Here is a 24,821-nt window from a genome sequence, read left to right on the forward strand (position 1 = left end):
ATTTTTCTGCAGAAACTTTGCAGTCCAGAGTGAGTGGCTATGATATGTTTAAAATGCTGAAAGAAAAAAACCTACAATGTATGATACTCTACACAGTAAGATTACCTTTTAGAATTGAATGAGAGATAACTTACTAGATGAGCAAAAACTAAAAGAGTTCATCAATACTAAATAAATGTTAAAAGAGATGATCCAAAGTGGAAAGAAAATGCTACAAGAAGTAAGAATCTATAGGAAAGGAAAAATTCCAATAGTAAAAGCAAATATGTAGTGAAGGCTGTGGATGAACCACTTAACTAAGCTGGTAGGAAGATTAAAAGATAAAAAATCATAAAATTAAACATAATTACAGTGAACAGTGAAGAGATACTCATGAAGATGTAAAATACACATCAAAAACACAAAACATGAGGGAGGGGCAGTAAAAAAGTGTAGCTGTTTTAGAATGTGTTTTAAGTTAAATGAGTACCAGTTTGAAACAAATGAATATAGTTACAGATAAACATATATGAACGCCATAATAACCACAAATCAAAACCCACAACAGATATACAAAAATCAGAGAGAGAGGAACACGAGCATTCCACTAAAGAAAATCATGAAACCACGAGTTAAGAAACTAAAAGAAGGAAAGGACAGACAACAGCTACAAAAACCAGAAAACAAGTAACGAAATGGCAGTAAGTACAAAACTATCAATAATTATTTATATGTCAGTGGAATAAATTCTCTAGTCAAAAGACAGAGAATGGCTGATTGGATTAAAAAAGAATACCTCTCTATATGTGACTTACAAGAGACTCACTTCAGAGCTAAAGACACACAGACTGAAAGTGAGAGGATAGTAAAAGATATTTTGTACAAACCGAAACAGCAATAAAGAGAAGGTAGTAATATCAGACAAAATGGACTTTAAAACAAAGTCTATAATAAAGGACAAAGAAGAGTATTTTTTAATTATAAAGGGATCAATACAAGAATATACAAGGGGTATAACTCTTATTAACATGTATGCACCTAGTATAGGAAAACCTAAATCTATAAAGCAAATATTAACCGACTTAATGGGAAGCTTCCCAGTGGCTCAGTGGTAAATAATTTGCCTGCAATGCAGGAGATGCAGGAGACATGGATTTAATCCCTGGGTCAGAAAGATCCCCTGGAGGAGGAAATGACAATCTTTCCCAGCATCAGGGTCTTTTCAAATGAGTCAGTTCTTCACATCAGGTAGCGAAGTACTGGAGTTTCAGCTTCAGCATTAGTCCTTCTCATGGAATATCCAGGGTTGATTTCCTTTAGGATTGACTGGTTTGATCTGCTTGCTGTCCAAGGGACTCTCAAAAGTCTTCTCCAACACCACAATTCGAAAGTATCAATTCTTTGGCACTCAGCCTTCATTATGGTCCAACTCTCATGACTACAAACCATACAAACCATAGCTTTGACTATATAGACTTTTGTTGGCGAAGCTGTCTAGATTTGTCATAGCTTTCCTTCCAAGGAGCAATCGTCTTTTAATTTCATGGCTGCAGTCACTGTCTGCAGTGACTTTGGAGCCCAAGAAAATAAAATCAGTCAGTGTTTCCACTATTTCTCCTTATATTTGCCGTGAAGTAACTTATACTTAGAACTGGACATGGAACAATGTTCCATGAACATGAACATCATTCAAAATTGGGAAAGGAGTACATCTATTCATCGCCTCCACTGTATAATCATAAGGGATTGCTACCTATTTTTATAAATCAAGTTTTATCAGAACACAGTTGCTCACTTTCATTTATGTGTTATCTATCATCTATGACTGCTTTTGTGCTAAAATAGCCAAGTTTGGCAGATTCATCAGAGACTAGAGGATCTGCAAAGCCTGAAATATTTGCTGTTTGGTCCTTTTCAAAAAAATTGCCAATCTGTGGTCTAGATCAAAACTTTTCAATAGAAATATAATGTAAACCATGCATGTAATTCAAGATTTTCTGGTAGCTGCATTTTAAAAAATAAAAAGAAACAAATTAAATCAATTTTAATAATGTTTTCTTCCACCTTTGTGCAAAATATTTCAACATAAATCACTGTTGTATAATTAACTATATTTTAATGAGATATTTTATGTTCTTTTTTTCAAGTAAATGTTCAAAATCCAGTGTGTATTTAAACAATGCAGCTCAAATCAGACTAGCCGCATTCCATGTGCTCACTAACCACATGTGGCCAGTGGGTACGGGATAGACAGTTCAGGTCTGCCTTCAGATCCTCCAAGGAATGAGGCCAGACTCAGATTTTAGTGCAGAGGTCAGCCTTGACAGGGCCTTAGGCTATAGGGGAAGAGTTGTTCCATAGCTAACATTCCAAACCTCAGGATCTTTGCTCTTTCCTCAGAAGATGGTTCAGCATAGAAAAGACAAATTTACTTTTTCCAGTTGCCAAATGTGGCAACCTCCCTGGATGTGTGCTGAGCCTGTACTTTTGAAATTTGGCATCCTCAGACCACCCTGCGTGGGTTATGGTGGTTCAACTCTTCTGAGTCCCTCCTTTGGTGGTTAAAATCATCCACAAGATGGATGTCAGAGTCAGCATGACAAAGAGAAAGCTACCCACTTCCTTGACCCACCAGAATTGAAGGGACATCATGCTGAAAGAAACGTATTTCAGCTGGATTCAGACCTTGGGGAAACCCAGGTGAAACAGTTCTGGTTTCTTGTTCTCCTGAATCTCTGCCTTAGGGAACATAGTCCCTTGTGAGAACATGTTTGAGTTCCATCTTTCTCCTGGTACTTCATCAGTTTATTTCTTTCCTACTTATATAGAGAGAAGAGGTCTTGCAGAATAAAATTTAAATGTATATCCTTTTCATCACACATCCTTGTGGTTCCCTTGATCCTGCCTCAAAATTTAGCTACCCCTTCCCCTACAATACTTATAGTCTTTTCTCCACCAGGGCCTTTATTCAGGTTGCATTTCTCATTTTGGAATCATTCTTTTGTAAGTTGGCATGTGACATCCTTTTCTACCATGAATGGATTTGGCTTAGTAAGCAATTACCTGCTCAGCATATATTAACTCATAGTCAACAAAAGAGTCCGAAGTACTTGCAGTAATTGGATGCAGTCTCAAAAATGACAGAATGATCTCTGCTTGTTTCCATGGCAAACCATTCAATATTACAGTAATCCAAGTCTATGCCCTGACCAGTAATGCTGAAGAAGCTGAAGTTGTATGGTTCTATGAGATCTTCTAGAACTAACACCCAAAAAAGATGTCCTTTTCATGATAGGGGACTGGAATGCAAAAGTAGGAAGTCAAGAAATACCTGGAGTAACAGGCTAATTTGGCCTCGGAGTATAGAATGAAGCAGGGCAAAGGCTCATAGAGTTTTGCCAAGAGAACGCACTGGTCATAGCAAACACCCTCTTCCAACAACACAAAAGAAGACTCTACGCGTGGACATCACCAGATGGTCAACACCGAAATCAGATTGATTATATTCTTTGCAGCCAAAGATGGAGAAGCTCTATACAGTCAGCAAAAACAAGACCGGGAGCTGGCTGTGGCTCAGATCATGAACTCCTTATTGCCAAATTTAGACTTAAATTGAAGACAGTAGGGAAAACCACCAGACCATTAAGGTATGACATAAATCAAATCCCTTACGATTATACAGTGGAAGTGAGAAATAGATTCAAGGGATTATATCTGATACACAGAGTGCCTGAAGAACCATGGACAGAGGTTTGTGACATTGTACAGGAGGCAGGGATCAAGACCATCCCCAAGAAAAAGAAATGCCAAAAGGCCAAATGGTTGTCTGAGGAGGCCTTACAAATAGCCATGATAAGAAGAGAAATGAAAGGCAAGGGAGAAAAGGAAAGATACACCCATTTGAATGCAGAGTTCCAAAGAATAGCAAGGAGAAATAAGAAAGCCTTCGTCGGTGATCAGTGCAAAGAAATAGAGGAAAACAACAGAATGGGAAAGACTAGAGATCTCTTCAAGAAAATTAGAGATACCAAGGGAATGTTTCATGCAAAGATGGGCACATTAAAGGACAGAAATGGTATGGACCTCACAGAAGCAGAAGATATTAAGAAGAGGTAGCAAGAATACACAGAAAACTATACAAAAAAGATCTTCATGACCCAGATAATCAAAATGGTGTGATCACTCACCTAGAGCCAGACATCCTGGAATGCCAAGTCAAGTGGGTCTTAGGAAGCATCACTATGAACAAAGCTAGTGGAAGTGATGGAATTCCAGTTGAGCTATTTCAAATCCTAAAAGATGATGCTGTGAAAGTGCTGCACTCAATATACCAGCAAATTTGGAAAACTCAGCAGTGGCCACAGGACTGGAAAGGTCATTTTTCATTCAAAAAGTTTTCATTCGAATCCCAAAGAAAAGCAATGCCAAAGAACGCTCAACTACCTCACAATTGCACTCATCTCACACACTAGCAAAGTAATGCTCAAAATTCTCCAAGCCAGGCTTCAACAGTACATGAACCATGAACTTCCAGATGTTCAATGTGGATTTAGAAAAAGCAGAGGAACCAGAGATCAAATTGCCAACATCTGTTGGATCATTGAAAAAGTGAGAGAATTTCAGAAAAGCATCTCCTTCTGCTTTATTGACTATGCCGAAGCCTTTGACTGTGTGGATCACAACAAACTGTGGAAAATTCTTTGAGAGATGGGAATACCAGACCACCTGACCTGCCTCCTGAGAAATCTGTATGCAGGTCAGGAAGCAGCAGTTAGAACTGCACATGGAACAACAGACTGGTTCCAAATAGGAAAAGGAGTATGTCAAGTCTGTATATTGTCACCCTGCTTATTTAACTTATATGCAGAGTACATCATGAGAAATGCTGGACTGGATGAAGCATAAGCTGGAATCAAGATTGCTGGAAGAAATATTAATAACCTCAGATATGCAGATATGCCATATGCCACCCTTATGGCAGAAAGCGAAGAACTAAAGAGCCTCTTGATGAAAGTGAAAGAGGAGAATGAAAAAGTTGGCTTAAAGCTCAACATTCAGCAAACTAAGATCATGGCATCTGGTCCCATCACTTCATGGCAAATAGATGGCGAAACAGTGGAAACAGTGGCTGACTTTATTTTGGGGGGCTCCAAAATCACTGCAGATGGTGACTGCAGCCATGAAGTTAAAAGACACTTGCTCCTTGGAAGAAAAGTTATGGTCAATCTAGGCAGCATATTAAAAAGCAGAGACGTTACTTTGCCAACCAAGGTCCATCTAGTCAAAGCTTTGGTTTTTCCAATAGTCATGTATGGATGTGAAAGTTGGACTATAAAGAAAGCTGAGTGCCAAATAATTGATGCTTTTGAACTGTCTTATTGGAGACGACTCTTGTGAGTCCCTTGGACTGCAAGGAGATCCAACCTGTCCATCCTAAATTAAATCAGTCCTGAATATTCATTGGAAGGACTGATTTTGAAGCTGAAACTACAATTCTTTGGCCACCTCATGCAAAGAACTGACTCATTTGAAAAGACCCTGATGCTGGGAAAGATTGAAGGTGGGAGGAGAAGGGGATGACAGAGGATGAGATGGTTGGATAGCATCACCGACTCAATGGGCATGAGTTTGAGTAAGCTCTGGGAGTTGTTGATATCGACAGGGAAGCCTGGCCTGCTGCAGTCCATCAGGTGGCAAAGAGTCGGACATGACCGAGTGACTGAACTGAGCTGAACTGAACTGAACCGCTCGGTGCCTGGCAGTGTTCCAGGTGCTGGAGATACAGTGGTAAAAAGAATACAACCGCTGACAATCAAGTGGGAGGTACAGGCTCTTAGAAACACAATTCTGTACAAGGCAAGATATGCAATGACCTGAATATGGATGCTCAGAGAAGAGGGGAAGATGGGAGAAAGGGAATGCCTCCTGTTCTCAGATTCAGTACAGAGCCACCAGCTCATGATCTACTTTTTGTTCTCATAGGCTAAAGCCCAGAAAGTCTTGCAGAAGCTGAGCGACGTGCAGGAAATATTTCACAAGAGACAAATGAGTCTGATGAAACTGGCAGCCAGACAGACTCGCCCAGTGCAACCCGTGGCCCCTCATCCTGAGTCCTCCCCAAAATGGGTGTCACCAAAAATCAGCCAGCCCTCCACCTTGGGTGAGTTATTTGGGGAAGGAAGTTTTGTGGCTTTATGTTTCATCCATGCTCATGAGGATTTAGATTATGCTTGTTTAAGATGCATAATGGTCACTGTTTCAACAGATATTATATAAGATATGGAATAGTACAGGCATTGAAGACTTATAAATTTATGTAATATTGAATGCCTGGATGCCAGGAGAAGTTCACAGTCTAGTAGAAGAACAATATAAATGCATGAAGAGCATTAGCATAAAATAAGCTTCATTAAAAACCTTTAAAAGGCCAACAAGATTCTGTTAGCAAAAGAGTGGTAAAATTGGTTCTTTGAAAAAAATAAAAAGATGAGTCCTTACATCAATCCTCCATGGTCTTGATTACTATAGCCTACTGATAAGACTTCAGATTAGGTAGTATAAGTCTTCCAACTTTGTTATTTTTCAAGATTGTTTCAGCTATTTTAGGTCCTCTTCATTTCCATATAAATTGTAAAATCACCTTTCAGTTTCTTCTGGGATGAATATGTAGATCACTGAATGAGTATATAATTCAGTTTGCGGAGAACTTTTATCTCACCAATGTTGAATCTTTCAACTTATAAATGTTATAATGTTCCATTTATTTAGGTCTTCTTTAATTTTCCTCAACAATATAGTAATTCTGAGTGTAAAGATCTTAGATATGTCATGTTTTTAAAAAGCCGTATGATAAATGGAATTTACCATATATAACTATTATCAATAGGAATATATTTCTGTAGAGAAATGTAATCATATCATCTGTAAATAAGGACAATTTTACTTCTGTTTAGTCTTTATGCTTTTTTTCCCCTTGCCCTATGATAATGGCTGGAACATTTATTAGAACGTTGAATAGAAGTGGTAAGATCAGACATCCATGATTTTTCCCAATTTGTAGGGAAAAAACTTATTGTTCACCTTGAAGTATATGTTAGCAGTAAGTTTTTCACAGACGTACTTTATGAGATTGAGAAAGTTCCCTTCTATTCCAGTTTGTTAAGAGTTTTATCATGAATGATTGTTGGATTTTTCAGATGCTCTGTTTGGTGCATATAGGTAGTTACTAGTAGTTGCTCAGTGGAGAAGGCAATGGCAGCCCACTCCAGTACTCTTGCCTAGAAAATCCCATGGATGGAGGAGCCTGGTGGGCTGCAGTCCATGGGGTCGCGAAGAGTCAGACATGACTGAGCGACTTTACTTTCACTTTTCACTTTCATGCATTGGAGAAGGACATGGCAACCCACTCCAGTGTTCTTGCCTGGAGAATCCCAGGGACGGGGGAGCCTGGTGGGCTGCCATCTATGGGGTCACACAGAGTCGGACACGACTGAAGCGACTTAGCAGCAGCAGCAGTTGCTCAGTAGTGTCCAACTCTTTGCGACCACATGGACTATGGCCCTCCAGGCTGCTCTATCCATGGAATTCTCCAGGCAAGAATACTGGAGTGATTTGCCATTTCCTTCTCCAGATCTTCCCAACCTAGGGACTGAAATTGCCTCACTTATGTCTCCTGCATTGGCAGGCAGGTTCTTGACCACTAGTGTCACATGGGAAGCACTATGTATGATTTTTCTCCTTTATTGGTTTATATGGTGGATTACAGTGATTTATTTTTATATGTTAAAACAATCATGCATTTTAGGTAAACACTATTGGATATTTTTATATAATATATATATAATTTGTTACCACATGTATTTTGAAACTGTTATTAAGCATACACAGATTCATAATTATTTCATCTTGAAGATATATTGGCCCTTTTATAATGATGAAATATCACTCTTTCCCTTCTTATCTTTAGTAATAGGCCCTATATTGAAGTCTACTTTGTCAGATATTAATATTGCCATTCCAGCTTTTTATGCTTAATGTTTACATGATACACTTTTTCCATTCTTCTATTTCTGACTTTATTTTTAAAGTATATTTCTTATAGACAGCTTTACTTGGGTCTCCCCTTTTAAAAACATTATGTTAACTTCTATCTTCTAATTAGTGTTTAATTGATTTTACATAATATGTAATTATTGATATAGTTGGATTTAGAGCTACTATTTCATTATTTCTTCTCTATTTGTCTCATATTTTTTTTATTCCTCTTATCTCCTTTCCTGACTTTTTTCAGGTTAGCCATTTTTTTAGTATTCTGTTTTAATTCCTCTACTGACTTTTTACATACATACACACATACCTTTTTGCATTGTTTTTCCCCCAGTGTTTCTTCTAGGTATTACCATGTGTGTCCCTAATTTCTCACAATCTACTTTGAGTTAATATTGTAGCACATTGTGTAAATACAGGAAATTTGCAACAGTATAGTTGCATATGCCATTTAATCATCTTCTGTGCTATTCTTATCCTAAATATTACATCAATATATGTTACATACCCCAATATTGTGTTATAATTTTTGCTTTAAACAGGCATATATCTTTCAACAAAATTTGGAGAAAGGACAAAAAAAAGGAACAAATATATAGACAATTTTATATTTACTTCCTATTCATCATTTCTGATATTCTTTATTCCTTATTGAATTACCATCCTGTATTTTGTCTCTTCTGGCTGAAATCCTTCCTTTGGCATTTCTTGTTTTACAGGTCTGTTTGCAACAAATTCTTTCAGGTTTCATTTATCTGAAAATTATGGGGTCTTTTGGTAACTCTCCATTTAATACAATTTACAGTCCCCTGTCTCCTACCACATATTAAGCTTTTTAGAATTAAAAAGTTAATAACAGTTTAGTGTTATAACTTTAGTGTTTAGTTCACTAAATTCACAGTTTTGTGAATTTCTTTCCAAAATTTTTCCACACACACACATATGTACACATGTACACTCAGACACACTTGTGCATGCACACCCCAGATACACACAGACATGCACACACAGAGACGTCCTTCTTGGATGGTTGGAAACAGGGCTTGGTTCTCCTGACCTCTTATATAGGTCACTTTCCCAAAACTAATTATACTCCTTTATATGACTTTGCTTCCCTCATTATTATTATTATTATTTGGATTTCCCTCATTATTTTAAAGGACATATATTTGTTACAAATAAACAAAGCACAATGATAGATTGTTTCTCAGCTTTTCAAACACAAGACTTCACAGTAATTAATGATCCTAGGATCCACAGATCTTTGACATGTCTGAACAGGTACTGTGGACTTTGGTCAGGCGACTTGCTTATTTTGTATAATGCTCCTGTGCTTTTGTTTTGGAGATTAACCACTGAGTGTGGATTCTAGCTGGTTGATAACAGGATTTTCAAACACATTCATCTGATTCCTTAGTAACTGAGTCCATGCCATGATAAAGTATTATATTTCACAGTGGAAGGAACATGGTCAGGGCCACTTAGAGGTGGGAGCTGGAATATCAGCTCTGACTCTTGGTAGCCAAGTGTCTTGAGTACTTTGAACCTCTCTGAAGTACACAAGGAAACTGAAAACATTCTTTCATGGCTATATATGCCCATTTGTGTCTGACTCTTTGTGACCTCGTGGGCTGCAGCCAGTCAGACTTCTCTGTCCAAGGAGTTTTCTAGGCAGGAATACTGGAGTGGTTTGCCATTTCCTACTCTTGGGGATCTTGCCAACCCAGGGATTGAACTTGCATCTTCTGTGTCTCTTGCATTGGCAGATGGATTCTTTACCACTGTATTACCTGGGAAGCCCCTTTCGGTGGCTATAATAGTAGCTAAAATATACTGAGTGCTTACCAAGACCTAAACACTTTGTGCATATTAAATCACTAAGGCCTCATACATACATACATACATACTATTCAGTTCAGTTCAGTAGCTCAGTCATGTCCAACTTTTTGTGACCCCATGAATCGCAGCACGCCAGGCCTCCCTGTCCATCACCAACTCCTGGAGTCCACCCAAACTCATGTGTATCGAGTCGGTGATGCCATCCAGCCATCTCATCCTCTGTCGTCCCCTTCTCCTCCTGCCCCCAATCCCTCCCAGCATCAGAGTCTTTTCCAATGAGTCAACTCTTTGCATGAGGTGGCCAAAGTACTGGAGTTTCAGCTTTAGCATCACTCCTTCCAAAGAATACACAGGACTGATCTCCTTTAGAATGGACTGGTTGGATCTCCTTGCAATCCAAGGGATTCTCAAGAGTCTTCTCCAACACCACAGTTCAAAAGCATCAATTCTTCAGGGCTTAGCTTTCTTCACAGTCTGACTCTTACATCCATACATGACCACTGGAAAAAATCATAGCCTTGACTAGATGGACCTTTGTTGGCAAAGTAACGTCTCTGGTTTTGAATATCCTGTCTAGGTTGGTCATAACTTTCCTTCCAAGGAGTAAGCATCTTTTAATTTCATGGCTGCAATCACCATCTGCAGTGATTTTAAATAAAGTCTGACACTGTTTCCACTGTTTCCCCATCTATTTCCCATGAAGTGATGGGACCAGATGCCATGATCTTCGTTTTCTGAATGTTGAGCTTTAAGCCAACTTTTTCACTCTTTTCTTTCACTTTCATCAAGAGGCTTTTCAGTTCCTCTTCACTTTCTGCCATAAGAGTGGTGTCATCTGCATATCTGAGGTTATTGATATTTCTCCCAGCAATCTTGATTCCAGCTTGTGCTTCTTCCAGCCCAGAGTTTCTCATGATGTACTCTGCATATAAGTTAAATAAGCAGGGTGACAATATACAGCCTTGACGGACTCCTTTTCCCACTCGGAACCAGTCTGTTGTTCCATGTCCAGTTCTAACTGTTGCTTCCTGACCTGCATATAGGTTTCTCAAGAGGCTGGTCAAGTGGTCTGGTATTCCCATCTCTTTCAGAATTTTCCACAGTTTATTATGGTCCACACAGTCAAAGGCTTTGGCATAGTCAATAAAGCAGAAATAGATGTTTTTCTGAAACTCTCTTGCTTTCTCGATGATCCAGCAGATGTTGGCAATTTGATCTCTGGTTCCTCTGCCATTTCTAAAACCAGCATGAACATCAGGAAGTTCACGGTTCATGTATTGCTGAAGCCTGGCTTGGAGAATTTTGAGCATTACTTTACTAGCATGCGAGATGAGTGCAATTGTGTGGTAGTTTGAGCATTCGGTGGCATTGCCTTTCTTTGGGATTGGGATGAAAACTGACCTTTTCCAGTCCTGTGGCCACTGCTGAGTTTCCCAAATTTGCTGGCATAATGAGTGCAGCACTTTCACAGCATCGTCTTTCAGGATTTGAAATAGCTCAACTGGAATTCCATCACCACCACTTGCTTTGTTCGTAGTGATGCTTTCTAAGGCCCACTTAACTTCACATTCCAGGATGTCTGGCTCTAGGTGAGTGATCACACCATCGTGATTATCTTGGTCGTAAAGATCCTTTTTGTACAGTTCTTCCATGTATTCTTGCCACCTCTTCTTAATATCTTCTGCTTCTGTTAGGTCCATACCATTTCTGTCTTTATTCCCCACTTTGCAGATGAATAAGCTAAAGCCATTATCTTCACTACCTCCACCATAGTTTGGCCCCAGGTAAATAACAGGGAGGGAATACAGCCTCACCCATCAACAGAAAATTGGATTAAAGATTTACTGAGCATGGCACTGCCCATCAGAACAAGACCCAGTTTCCCCCTCAGTTAGTCTCTCTCATAAGGAAGCTTCAATAAGCCTCTTATCCTTCTCGGGCAGACAGACTGAAAACCACAATCACAGAAAACTAACCAATCTGATCACATGGACCAACAGCCTTGTCTAACTCAATGAAACTATGACCCATGCCATGTAGGGCCACCCAAGACAGATGGGTAATGGTGGAGAGTTCTGACAAAATGTGGTCTACTGGGGAAGGGGATGGCAAACCACTTCTTGCCTTGAGAACCCCATGAGCAGTATGAAAAGGCAAAAAGATAGGACACTGAAAGATGAATCCCCAGGTCAGTAGGTGCCCAATATGCTACTGGAGAAGAGTATAGAAATAACTCCAGAAAGAATGGAGAGACACAGCCAAAGCAAAAACAATACCCAGTTAGGGATGTGACTGTGATGGAAGTAAAATCTGATGCTGTAAAGAGCAATATTACATAGGAACCTGGACTGTTAGGTCCATGAATTAAGGCAAATTGGAAGTGGTCAAACAGGAGATGGCAAGAGTGAACATTGACATTTTACAAATCAGCAAACTAAAATGGACTGGAATGGGTGAACTGAACTCAGATGACCATTATATCTACTACTGTGGGCAAGAATCCCTTAGAAGAAATGGAGTAGCCATGATGGTCAACAAAAGAGTCTGAAATGCATTACTTGGATGCAATCTCAAAAATGACAGAATGATCTCTGTTCATTTCCAAGGCAAACCATTCAGTTTTACAGTAATCCAAGTCTATGCCCTGACCAGTAATGCTGAAGAAGCTGAAGTTGTATGGTTCTATGAGATCTTCTAGAACTAACACCCAAAAAAGATGTCCTTTTCATGATAGGGGACTGGAATGCAAAAGTAGGAAGTCAAGAAATACCTGGAGTAACAGGCTAATTTGGCCTCGGAGTATAGAATGAAGCAGGGCAAAGGCTCATAGAGTTTTGCCAAGAGAATGCACTGGTCATAGCAAACACCCTCTTCCAACAACACAAAAGAAGACTCTACGCGTGGACATCACCAGATGGTCAACACCGAAATCAGATTGATTATATTCTTTGCAGCCAAAGATGGAGAAGCTCTATACAGTCAGCAAAAACAAGACCGGGAGCTGGCTGTGGCTCAGATCATGAACTCCTTATTGCCAAATTTAGACTTAAATTGAAGACAGTAGGGAAAACCACCAGACCATTAAGGTATGACATAAATCAAATCCCTTACGATTATACAGTGGAAGTGAGAAATAGATTCAAGGGATTATATCTGATACACAGAGTGCCTGAAGAACCATGGACAGAGGTTTGTGACATTGTACAGGAGGCAGGGATCAAGACCATCCCCAAGAAAAAGAAATGCCAAAAGGCCAAATGGTTGTCTGAGGAGGCCTTACAAATAGCTGAGAAAAGAAGAGAAGTGAAAGGCAAGGGAGAAAAGGAAAGATACACCCATTTGAATGCAGAGTTCCAAAGAATAGCAAGGAGAAATAAGAAAGCCTTCGTCGGTGATCAGTGCAAAGAAATAGAGGAAAACAACAGAATGGGAAAGACTAGAGATCTCTTCAAGAAAATTAGAGATACCAAGGGAATGTTTCATGCAAAGATGGGCACATTAAAGGACAGAAATGGTATGGACCTCACAGAAGCAGAAGATATTAAGAAGAGGTAGCAAGAATACACAGAAGAACTATACAAAAAAGATCTTCATGACCCAGATAATCAAAATGGTGTGATCACTCACCTAGAGCCAGACATCCTGGAATGCCAAGTCAAGTGGGTCTTAGGAAGCATCACTATGAACAAAGCTAGTGGAAGTGATGGAATTCCAGTTGAGCTATTTCAAATCCTAAAAGATGATGCTGTGAAAGTGCTGCACTCAATATACCAGCAAATTTGGAAAACTCAGCAGTGGCCACAGGACTGGAAAGGTCATTTTTCATTCAAAAAGTTTTCATTCGAATCCCAAAGAAAGGCAATGCCAAAGAATGCTCAAACTACCACACAATTGCACTCATCTCACACACTAGTAAAATAATGCTCAAAATTCTCCAAGCCAGGCTCAATAGTACGTGAACTGTGAGCTTTCAGATGTTCAAGGTGGATTTAGAAAAGGCAGAGGAACCAGAGATCAAATTGGCAATTTGATCTATTGGATCATTGAAAAAGCGAGAGAATTTCAGAAAAGCAGCTCCTTCTGCTTTATTGACTACACCAAAGCCTTTGACTATGTGGATCACAACAAACTGTGGAAAACTTACAGAGATGGGAATACCAGACCACCTGACTTGCCTCCTGAGAAATCTGTATGCAGGTGAGGAAGCAGCAGTTAGAACTGGACATGGAACAACAGACTGGTTCCAAATCGGGAAAGGAGTACGTCAAGTCTGCGTATTGTCACCCTGCTTATTCAACTTATATGCAGAGTACATCATGAGAAATGCTGGACTGGATGAAGCACAAGCTAGAATCAAGATTTCTGGCAGAAATATTAATAACGTCAGATATGCAGATGATACCACCCTTATGGCAAGAAAGCGAAGAAGAATTAAAGAGACTCTTGATGAAAGTGAGAGGGGAGAGTGAAAAAGCTGGCTTAAAACTCAACATTCAGCAACTAAGATCATGGCATCTGGTCCCATCACTTCATGGCAAATAGATGGGGAAACAATGGAAACAGTGAGATACTTTATTTTTGGGGACTCCAAAATCACTGCAGATGGTGACTGCAGCCATGAAATTAAAAGACACTTGCTCCTTGGAAGAAAAGTTATGATCAACTTAGGTAGAATATCAAAAAGCAGAGACATTATTTTGCCAACCAAGGTCTGTCTAGTCAAAGCTATAATTTTTCCAGTAGTCATGTATGGATGTGAGAGTTGGACTATAAAGAAAGCTGAGTGCTGAAGAATTGATGGTTTTGAACTGTGTTGTTAGAGAAGACTTTTGAGAGTCCCTTGGACAGCAGGAGATCCAACCAGTCCATCCTAAAGGAAATCAGTCCTGAATATTTATTGGAAGGACTGATGCTGAAGCTGAAACTAATACTTTGGCCACCTGATGTGAAGAACTGACTCATGTGAAAACACCCTGATGCTGGGAAAGATTGAGAGCAGGAGGAGAAGGGACGACAGAGGATGAGATGATTGGATGGCATCACCACCTCAATGTACATGAGTTCGAGTAAATTCTGGGAGTTGGTAATGAACAGGAAGGCCTGGCATACTGCAGTTCATGGGGTCACAATGATCGGACACGACTGAGCGACTGAACTGAAGTGAACTGAAGCTAAGGCTCTTTGATAATGTATGCTTCATATATGGAAGAGCAAAACTTGAACTCTGGCAACATTGCTCCCACGTCCTTGCCTTTAACTTCACCGCTGTACTTAACAGAGTTAAGGGGAAGTGGTTCTCAGTCATGGGTATTGCCAATAAGTATATGCATTTCTAGCTTCCTGTTACTATGCCTAGAATCATTCAGGTTGCAGAGAACGAGGAGCCCAATGAGTTGTCCATTGTTATAAAATAGGTTCAGCAGTCATACAACCTGGGGCAGCTATCTGTGCACTTCACTACAGATTTCAATGTACATGTTTAGAAAACCCACAGAAAGATCAAGGGGCTTCCAGTTGGCTCAAAGAGGCTTGGGAGGGCCTGTGGAGGCAAGACAGTCAACCTCCATCAGGTCTGCCACACATAAGCATCCGGGTGGTACTGGTGACTTTAGGTGGATGACATTTTGGCCACCGGACCTAGAAATGCTCATATCCTGTCCTGGGTTAATCGCATGTATCCTGTGAGTTTCCCAAAGGGACTGTATATACAAGGGTGGTGACAAGTAAGAACGTAAAGTACCACTTAATTATTAGTCTTGTAGTCATCACCCCCAGGGCAGCCTTCTGGTAAAACTGGATTAGAAAGCTACAAATCTAACCAGGGCTTCTCCTCCCAAAATCCCAATCTTAGTGCCAAATGACTGTGGAGGTTGAAGACGGCTATTTCCCAGGCGTCTTAGTGCCCTGTGGGAAGGAGAGGAGGGAGAGAGAATGATTGAGAGGTAAGAGTAAGAACAAGCCTGCCCAACTTCCTCCAGACTCAGCAGATTCTTCACACAGTCATCCTGTCCACTAATAAATGCAATTGCATCAGTTCTGGAATGCAACTGTTAGGTCATTAGGTTAGCAATAATTTCTATCCTCTTACATAATCATAGTGTGTTTAAATGGTAAGATTTTAGTATTTTTCAAATTTTCTATTAGTAATCACTAATTAATTACCTGTATAATGGAAAGAATACACTCAGTAGAGTGTGGTACCTAGAATTCAATCTTCCAATCCAAGAACAACATCAAGTGCAATGTTATACATTGCAAATGAAAATGCTAAAGCATCAGTGTATAAACAGAATCCATGAAGCTTAGAATAGTTAAGGAAGACTTCATGAAGAAAACAACTTTTTAACTGGGCCTTAAAAATGGGAATGATGGAAAGTATCATTTTTACCACATTACCTTGATTGATTGGTTGCTGTTTGATGTTTTCTGTGGTGTTGGGTATGACTTTTTTCTCTTTGGATCAAGTGCCTGGGATCAAAGACTCTCTTTTCTGGATCTCATGTTCATCTCCAATTTCGTCTACTATTTTGAAAATCACTGTAGCAGCTCAATTAAGCTTTGTTTATCAACTGCATCAGCATGATCCAAGTCAGGGTAAGTGCTCTGAGTTATTAGCCAACTAGCCAAATTAATGGCAGGTTTCCTTTATCTCTCTAGTTCCTCAACAGAAAACATCTGAGGAACCTTATGCAGAGACAGATTTAAACTCAGAGGAAAAGGAAGATGATGAGACTAAATCTGAAGTCAAGGTAAGATCACCTTTCCTTTACTGATAGAAATTTCTGACATGTATGAAAGTGCTGCCATCAGTCAGTCAGTTCAGTCACTCAGCTGTGTCCCCATGACACAACTCTTTGCGACCCCATGAATCGCAGCATGCCAGGCCTCCCTGTTCATCACCAACTCCCGGAGTTCACTCAGACTCATGTCCATTGAGTCAGTGATGGCATCCAGCCATCTCATCCTCTGTCATCCCCTTTTTCCTGCTGCCATAATTATCAATAAACCAATAAATTGTGTTTCCCTATTTTATATGTATCATCACCCCCAAAAGATGTGCCCATAAAGGCACATAGCACAGTCTAGGGCTCCTAAGAGATGAGCTTTGTAGAATTTCTTCCATTTCTTAATTGCAACTAAAAATGAAAAGCTGTTTGGTCGTACATAACGTGCTTGGGGCTTCCCAGGTGGCACTAGTGGTAAAGAACCACTAGTGCCGGAGACAGAAGAGACATGGGTTTGATCCCTGGGTCAGGAAGATCCCCTGGAGGAGGGCATAACAACCCACGCCCGCATTCTTGCCTAGAGAATCCCATCGATAGAAGAGCCTGATGGGCTACAGTCTATAAGGTTGCAAAGAGTTAGTCACGACTAAAGCAACTTAGCATAGCACATACAGCATAATGTACATGATTGTTGGTAGATAATGTTTTATTGAAGAAAAAAATCATTTTATTCATTCCTGTAATCTGACTTCATATTTAAAATTGGTAGAACAGTGTATGCATATAAAAGAACATGACAAAATTGCATACAGCTACACACACACACACACATAGCTGATGAACTCTGAATAAGCACTGTGGATTGTGCCAGTCATTTTCTCGCTTTTAATACTATACTGTAGTTGTGTGAGATGTTAACATTTGAGGAGGTTGGGGGAAAAATTCATGGGACTTACCTGTACATGTATTTGTAAACTCATGTGAATCTACAATTATTTCAAAATAAAAGTTTAAAAAAAAAAAAAAGCATAAGCTTTGGAATCTGGCAGACCTAGTTTAAGCAATATAACCTCTCTATACCTCAGTTTCTCATCTATAAAACTGGTAATAACAACAGCTACCTCCTGAAACTGTTTCGAACATCAATAGAAAATTTGAAAACGGCCAAGCACTGTACAATTGTAAAGTAATGCTATATTCAAAAACCCAAGCAAAATGAATTATGAATAAATATTGCTGTTTAGCAACCCCAGCACAGGTCCCCTTTCCTCTGCCTCACTGAAAAATTAAATATCTGGCTGACTGAATGGTTCTGAAACAGAAGCCAGTAGACTGTGGGCTCAAATGTACTTCACCAATAGTTCATATTCATCATCAGCTCCTAATGTGTCCAAATCTAGGTTCCCCCAACAGAGAATCCACTGACCATTAAGGAGTCAGGCAGAAAGCAAGTCACAGGCTTTTCTTCCTAGAGGCAGAAACAATGTGGGAACTAGTTCCCAGCAGACTTTTCTTAGAAAGTTGCATTCTTCTGTGTTTGTTCAGCCATCCTTCTGTATTCCAGGCAAACGAGGGCACTGTTATTGCTGTTTTAGCATCCCTGATAGTTGTAGGTATTACATCACCATGTCTTCCAGTGTTAGGAAGCAGTTTGCAACTTCATACAGTCTTGTAAAACTTTTTTTGTCAATGTCTTTGTCTGGTTTTGGTATCAGGGTAATGGTGGCTTCATAGAATATCTTTGGGAGTGTTTCCTCCTCTTCAGCCTTTTGGAAAAGTTTGAGAATGATCAGTGTAAGTTCTTATTTGTATGTGTGGTAGAATTCCTCAGTAAAGCCCTCTGGTCCTGGACTTTTGTTTGCAAGGAGTTTTGATCATTTTTATTATTATGGATTCTATCTCACTTTCAGTGATCAATCTGCTCAGATTATCTATTTCTTCTTGATTCAGTTTTAGTGGGCTGTATGTTTCTAAAAGCTTGTTGTTTCCTCTAGGTTGTCCAATTTGTTGGCATATAATTATTCATAGTATCATACAGTCTTGGTCAGACATTTTCTGAAATGGGCAAATGTAATTAAACTTCAACTGACTTAACATTCATGAAGTCTGTGAAATCATTAAGTTATATAAAAAGGGTTTAACTGTGATCACCTTCAAAACTGAGCATCAATCTACTCTTTTCTGTACCCTGGTCTCCAGAGAATGTCATCTTTGAAGGTGAGGTCTGTGTCAAGTGCACCAGAGCCCGGATTGGGTACCTGAACTCGTACGTCATTGCATTGACTCACAATGTGATTTCAACTCATTCTGTATCTCTGTGACCTACTTTGCCTATCTTTAGACAGCATATTTATGACCTGTACACTTTTTTGTTATTTGTTTTTAATTGAAGGATAATTGCTTTACAGTATTGTATTGGTTTATACCAAACATAAACATGAATCAGCCATAGGTTTACCATACTTTATAAAGATGCCATGGGAGTTGTCAGTATGTAAAGGTTCTCATATATAAGAATTCAAATTAGAGTAAATTATTTCAATAATTGTAAACAATATGAGTGCTATTGGTTTTTTTTGTTGTAAAAGAAAAAAAAAAAAAGGAAATATTGTCAGTAAAATAAAGCACCTTTCCTCAGGGAAAACCTCAAAGTATTTAAGGCCAAAGGTTTCTATAAGCTATATTTATCATTTACCCTGATATTACATACTGGTAAAAATAAACAGCGCAGGAACAGAGGTGGCTATAGACAGAGGCCGACAGGGTTGGAAAATGTTGAGTAGGATTCAGAAAACTCTAACCAACAAACCTCTGATTTCTTCCTTCTTCTGCTGTGCTGTTTGTTTAACTCAGGCTCCAAGCCCATCCTGTTAAGATGCTTGCTCCCACTGGGTTTAGGCAGATCACCAACAGCAGAGGTCCTCCTGAGCAGACACAGGTACAGGCTATCGCCATCCTTCTGTGCTTGTGTTGCTTTTTCCCTTGCTGTTGCCTTGTTTAGGCATTTAATGAAGGGCTTTTCTCACAAGAACTTATATGTTAACAGTCAAGGTAGAAAAGCAAGCAGAGGAGGAACAGAGGCTGCCAAACTTCCTCATTTTGGAGAACAGTGGCATGTCAGACTTTTGCTTATAAAGCCTACGGCTATGAGAAGAGTAAGCAGAATCCAGTCATGAACAATATAAGTAGGAAGATAGGAGATTTGTGCACTAAAGCCCCAAATCCTGGACCTAGAAATCAATTTAGAATCAGTGAATGCAGTTAGTGTTTCCCATGGTGAGTGGTATAACCAGGAAAATGATCATTCTAAAATATGTAAGAAAACTAGTAAGAAAAAAGGTAAATTAGAAAAGAAGGTTAGATACAGGCTGGATTGTTCAAAACAGGGACAAGGAGGTTGAATGACACCAAGAACAATCACTGATGCTTGTGTTTTATGGCCACTGTCCAAAGCAGATGACCAGGATAGGAGGACACACATCTGCCTCCAGGTAACAATTCCGACATCTTTTAAGCCTTAGGCCAGGAACTCAAAGATGAAATGAAGCCACAGCCAGTGTAGGAGAGTGAATCATAAGGTTGTGATAAACGTTCCTCCTTGCCCTCAAGAGGAAATACTCATGGGGCAGGGGGGGAGGGGGGAAAGCTTTAAACCCAAATCATTCATGATTGCTAATGGAATCACTGATACTACCTGCAGGTAAGATGATGATACAGTTTTATCATCATCAGAGAATTCATTCCCAAAAAAGGTGTCTCCTGTTCTGTGGCAGGAGGATCTCTGCCAGTTCACAAGAACTTGACAAGCTCAACTTGAGGAGGCAGCTGAGACTCATGGGGCAGTCCGGCAGCTGTGAAGGCATGCGCTTGGCCCCCTGACACTGTTTCTGGGAAATCCACAGTGGAGTCATTTGCTATGGCTGCTGGCAGTAGTGAAGTGTCTACTTTCCGTCCTTCATGTCACCAGTTGGAAGTTGAAAGCATGACTCACCAAGGCTGCTTTCCCTGGGCTGTGCATATCACTGCCTCTTTGAAGCTGTAAGGAAGCCAAAGGCTGATGAGAGTTTCTTTTTCTTGAACGCCAACCCTCAGGAAAAAGGAAGCGCTGTTGGCCGTGAGCACCATCAACAGTGTTTCTGGGCACCTATTAAAATAGCAAGGCCTTTTCAGGCTTCTGAGCAAACAGGCTCCTTCATAAAATTTTTTTAAAAGCATAAAAAGCCAAGGTAGAAAGAAAACTGAGGAGAGGGAATGGTTGCTACCCTGGCTGAGGGCCAGACATTATGCTGGGTCCTATGTATACCTGACTTCATCACTAGTCCTCAATTTGTGAGGAAGGTGACCCCTCCTTTGTTTTATCTGTGATGCTGTTGAGACTCTGAGGAACTAAGTGAGTTTCCCCAGGGCTCACACATCCAGTAAATGATTGAATTGTAATCTGAAATTAGCAGTTTACCTAATTCTTGCATTTACTTTTTTATCTAATTTAACCTATCTATGTTATAACTTACTTAATCTACCTAACTAGCAATTTACTTAACCTTTCATCTTCTAACTTTCCTCTTCTGCAAAATGCAGATAAATAAAGTGACCTCCAAGTGGCAGATTATATGAGTAATACATAGAAAGCACCTAGCATGATGCCTGGCATACAGAAGATTCTTAGTAATGTTAGTTTCCCATTTAATCCTATATTTATTTATAAACATAATAAACATAGAATAATCTATGTAAGAGATGAAAAGAAGCTAAAAGAAGGTCAGATTCAGGTCTTAAATAGCTTCTCCTAATTTTGAATATGTATCTTTTTGCCAAATAATAACAGATCATGGCCAAATTCAGTTCATTGCATTCTTCTGAATCCCAGAATCGTTCATTTACCTGTATCTCACCAAGAGAACTATGTGTACTATAAGCACATTTCACTGTTCACTTTCTGTGATGTTTTGAAGTCTGATCATTCTTAGAGATAATAAGAAATTCAAAGAATCCACCAAATCTTGAGCTGCCCAGCCAAGCTCTCTGATCAGTTTCTAGAATGAAGATTCTTAAGGTTTCCTATGTACTACAACCCTGAGAAACTTATTCACAAAAGATTCTCAGGCTCCAGCCACAGAGATGCTAATTCAGGAGGTCTGGGGTAGGGCCCAGGAATCTGATTTTTTAACTTGTGCATACAGTGACTAGAATGCAGGTGGTATAAGGACTGCACTTTTGGTCACATGGGGCTAGAGGCTATATGTGTAAGCCATTCAGATAAAGAAGAAGGTATTAAGGTAAATATGGGTCTCATAGGCTAATACAGGGTCCAGAAAGTAGGAGAGTGAGGATGTGACTATATTCATCTATGAGAATGTATTTTTCACTGAAGGAACTACATGGAAAAAAAAGAATAACAGTAAGACCACTGTTGGCTTTGCTCTTTGGCCAATACAAAGTTGACCTGACTAAAATATTTGATGTGTCCAATTTCGGTGGCTTATTCAGCTCAATTTAATAAATATCAAAGCTATTGCTATGAGTCACATATGGGAAACAATTCTAACATGGGACCTAAACTCAAGAAACTTATAAGTTTCAGGGGAGAAACAACCTATTTCTAATAATTTATGATACAAAGCAGAATGACATACCTCTGGTAAAAGGAATATCATGTATTAGAAGGCAGAAGTTTGAGTAAGCTCATGGACACAAGTTTGAGTAAGCTCCGGAAGTTGGTGATGGACAGCGAAGCCCGGCATGCTGCAGTCCATGGGTTCGCAAAGAGTCGGACACGACTGAGCAACTGAACTGAACTGAGAAGGCAGAAGAGGGGACAGTTCATAGCAAGTATGTTGGGAATGTTTTTTCAAAGAAGGTGGCATTTGAGCTTTAAAGATTAAATACAGAGTGCCAGTCTGGATTCCTGGTGTTATATAGCAGTTTCCCACTAGCTAGCTATTTTATACATGGTAGTGTATATAGGTCAGTGCTACTCTCTCAGTTTGTCCATATTCTCCCTCTGGTGCTCTGTGACAACCTAGAGGGGTATCAAGAGGGAGGGGATAGATACTTATGGCTGATTTCCATTATCAGACACATATAGATGCTTATAGCTGATTTCTATTGTTGTACGGCTGAAACCAACACAACACTGTAAAGCATGTATCCTCCAACTGAAAATTTTAAAGGAAGAATAAATGCAACTTTGAACATGATGCAGTTGAAGGCACCGAGGTGAAAAGGCTACAAGCTATGCAATTCCAACTCTAGGATGTTCTTGAAAAGGCAGAACCCATGGAGACAGCAAAAGATCAGTGGTTGCCAGGGGTTAGTGGGGAGGAGGGATAAATAGGCAGAGCACAGAGGAATTTTAGGGCAGAAAAGTACTTTATGACCTGTCAGGGCAGGTTCTTGTCTGCAGCAAGTATACCCTCTGGGGAGGTGACGGTGGGGGCTGGGGACAAGGGATCTCTGCCTTCCATTCACTTTTGCATGGAACCTAAAACTGCTTTGAAAAATGAAACCTATTAAAAAAAAAAAAAAGAATAAATGCAACTTTGAAAGGTAGATAAGACAGAGAAGGCCAGTCCTGGATGGGGAAGGAGTAAAGCCTCAAAATCTGAAGGGAGCACAACTACTATGGGAATAGTCCAAGAAAACTGGAAAGGTAGACCAAAGACAGGTTGCTTAAGGCTTTGGTTGAGGGTTTTTGTCAACAAGGGCACCTGTGTACTGGCACGACATCGATACAGCAATGGAGAGTAAATTAGATGAAGACAGGCAGGCTGACCACCTGCCAGCAGTTGTCACAGTCTAGCTGAGATTTCGATGTTGAGAGCCTACTAATGGCAGTGGCAAAAAAAGAAGGTGGACAGAGCTCATACCCATTAGTCCAGATGTTCTGCTGCACCCTCCCCACCAGCAATACTCTAGACTGTTCAAGAAAGTTTGATGAATGAAGGACTAGATCAAGGCAGAGAAATAAGAGGATTGATTTAATGGGGAAGGAAAGGAAAATATTGATGAGCCCTTCAAGTTTTTCATCTTGGATCCCTCAGGAGATGAATTTGTTAGCCAACATAGAGCACTCAGCTCAGTTCAGTTCAGTCGCTCAGTCATGTCTGACTCTTTGCCACCCCATGAACCTCAGCACGCCAGGCCTCCCTGTCCATCACCAACTCCCAGAGTTCACCCAAACTCATGTCCATTGAGTCAGTGATGCCATCCAGCCATCTCATCCTCTGTCATCCCCTTCTCTTCCTGCCCCCAGTCCCTCCCAGCATCAGGGTCTTTTCAAATGAGTCAGCTCTTCACATCAGGTGGCCAAAGTATTGGGGTTTCAGCTTCAACATCAGTCCTTCCAATGAACACTCAGGACTGATCTCCTTTAGGATGGACTGGTTGGATCTCCTTGTAGTCCAAGGGACTCTCAAGAGTCTTCTCCAATACCACAGTTCAAAAGCATCAATTCTTCGGTGCTCAGCCTTCTTCATAGACCACCTCTCACATCCATACATAACTACTGGAAAAACCATAGCCTTGACTAGATGGACCTTTGTTGGCAAAGTAATGTCTCTGCTTTTGAATATGCTGTCTAGGTTGGTCATAACTTTCCTTCCAAGGAGTAAGTGTCTTTTAATTTCATGGCTGCAATCACCATCTGCAGTGATTTTGGAGCCCCCCAAAATAAAGTCTGCCACTGTTTCCCCATCTATTTCCCATGAAGTGATGGGACCAGATGCCATGATCTTCGTTTTCTGAATGTTGAGCCTTAAGCCAACTTTTCACTCTCCTCTTTCACTTTCATCAAGAGGCTTTTTAGTTCCTCTTCACTTTCTGCCATAAGGGTGGTGTCATCTGCATATGTGAGTTTATTGATATTTCTCCCAGCAATCTTGATTCCAGCTGTGCTTCTTCCAGCCCAGTATTTCTCATAACATACTCTGCATTAAGTTAAATAAGCAGGGTGACAATATACAGCCTTGACGTAACTCCTTTTCCTATTTGGAACCAGTCTGTTGTTCCATGTCCAGTTCTAACTGTTGCTTCGTGACCTGCATATTGGTTTCTCAAGAGGCAGGTCAGGTGGTGTGGTATTCCCATCTCTCTCAGAATTTTCCACAGTTTATTGTGATTTCAGTTCAGTTCAGTTCAGTCACTCAGTCGTGTCCTACTCTTTGCGACCCCATGAATTGAAGCACGCCAGGCCTCCCTGTCCATCACCAACTCCCGGAGTTCACTCAAACTCAC

At 40.1% G+C, this 24,821-nt stretch overlaps 1 protein-coding gene across 1 annotated transcript in view; it reads left to right on the top strand.

Moving 5' to 3' along the window:
• The window catches only part of MCF2L2 (MCF.2 cell line derived transforming sequence-like 2), a 275,208-nt gene that overhangs the window by 133,053 nt on the left and 117,334 nt on the right, over window positions 1–24,821 (top strand). Inside the window, exons 14-15 of the mRNA XM_052642999.1 lie at window positions 5,962–6,139; window positions 16,522–16,613. Coding sequence (XP_052498959.1) covers window positions 5,962–6,139; window positions 16,522–16,613 — 270 coding nt within the window. The remainder of the gene's footprint in view (window positions 1–5,961; window positions 6,140–16,521; window positions 16,614–24,821) is intronic.

This window comes from Budorcas taxicolor, chromosome 1, assembly GCF_023091745.1.
Source record: "Budorcas taxicolor isolate Tak-1 chromosome 1, Takin1.1, whole genome shotgun sequence".
In the NCBI taxonomy this organism is placed as follows: domain Eukaryota; kingdom Metazoa; phylum Chordata; class Mammalia; order Artiodactyla; family Bovidae; genus Budorcas; species Budorcas taxicolor.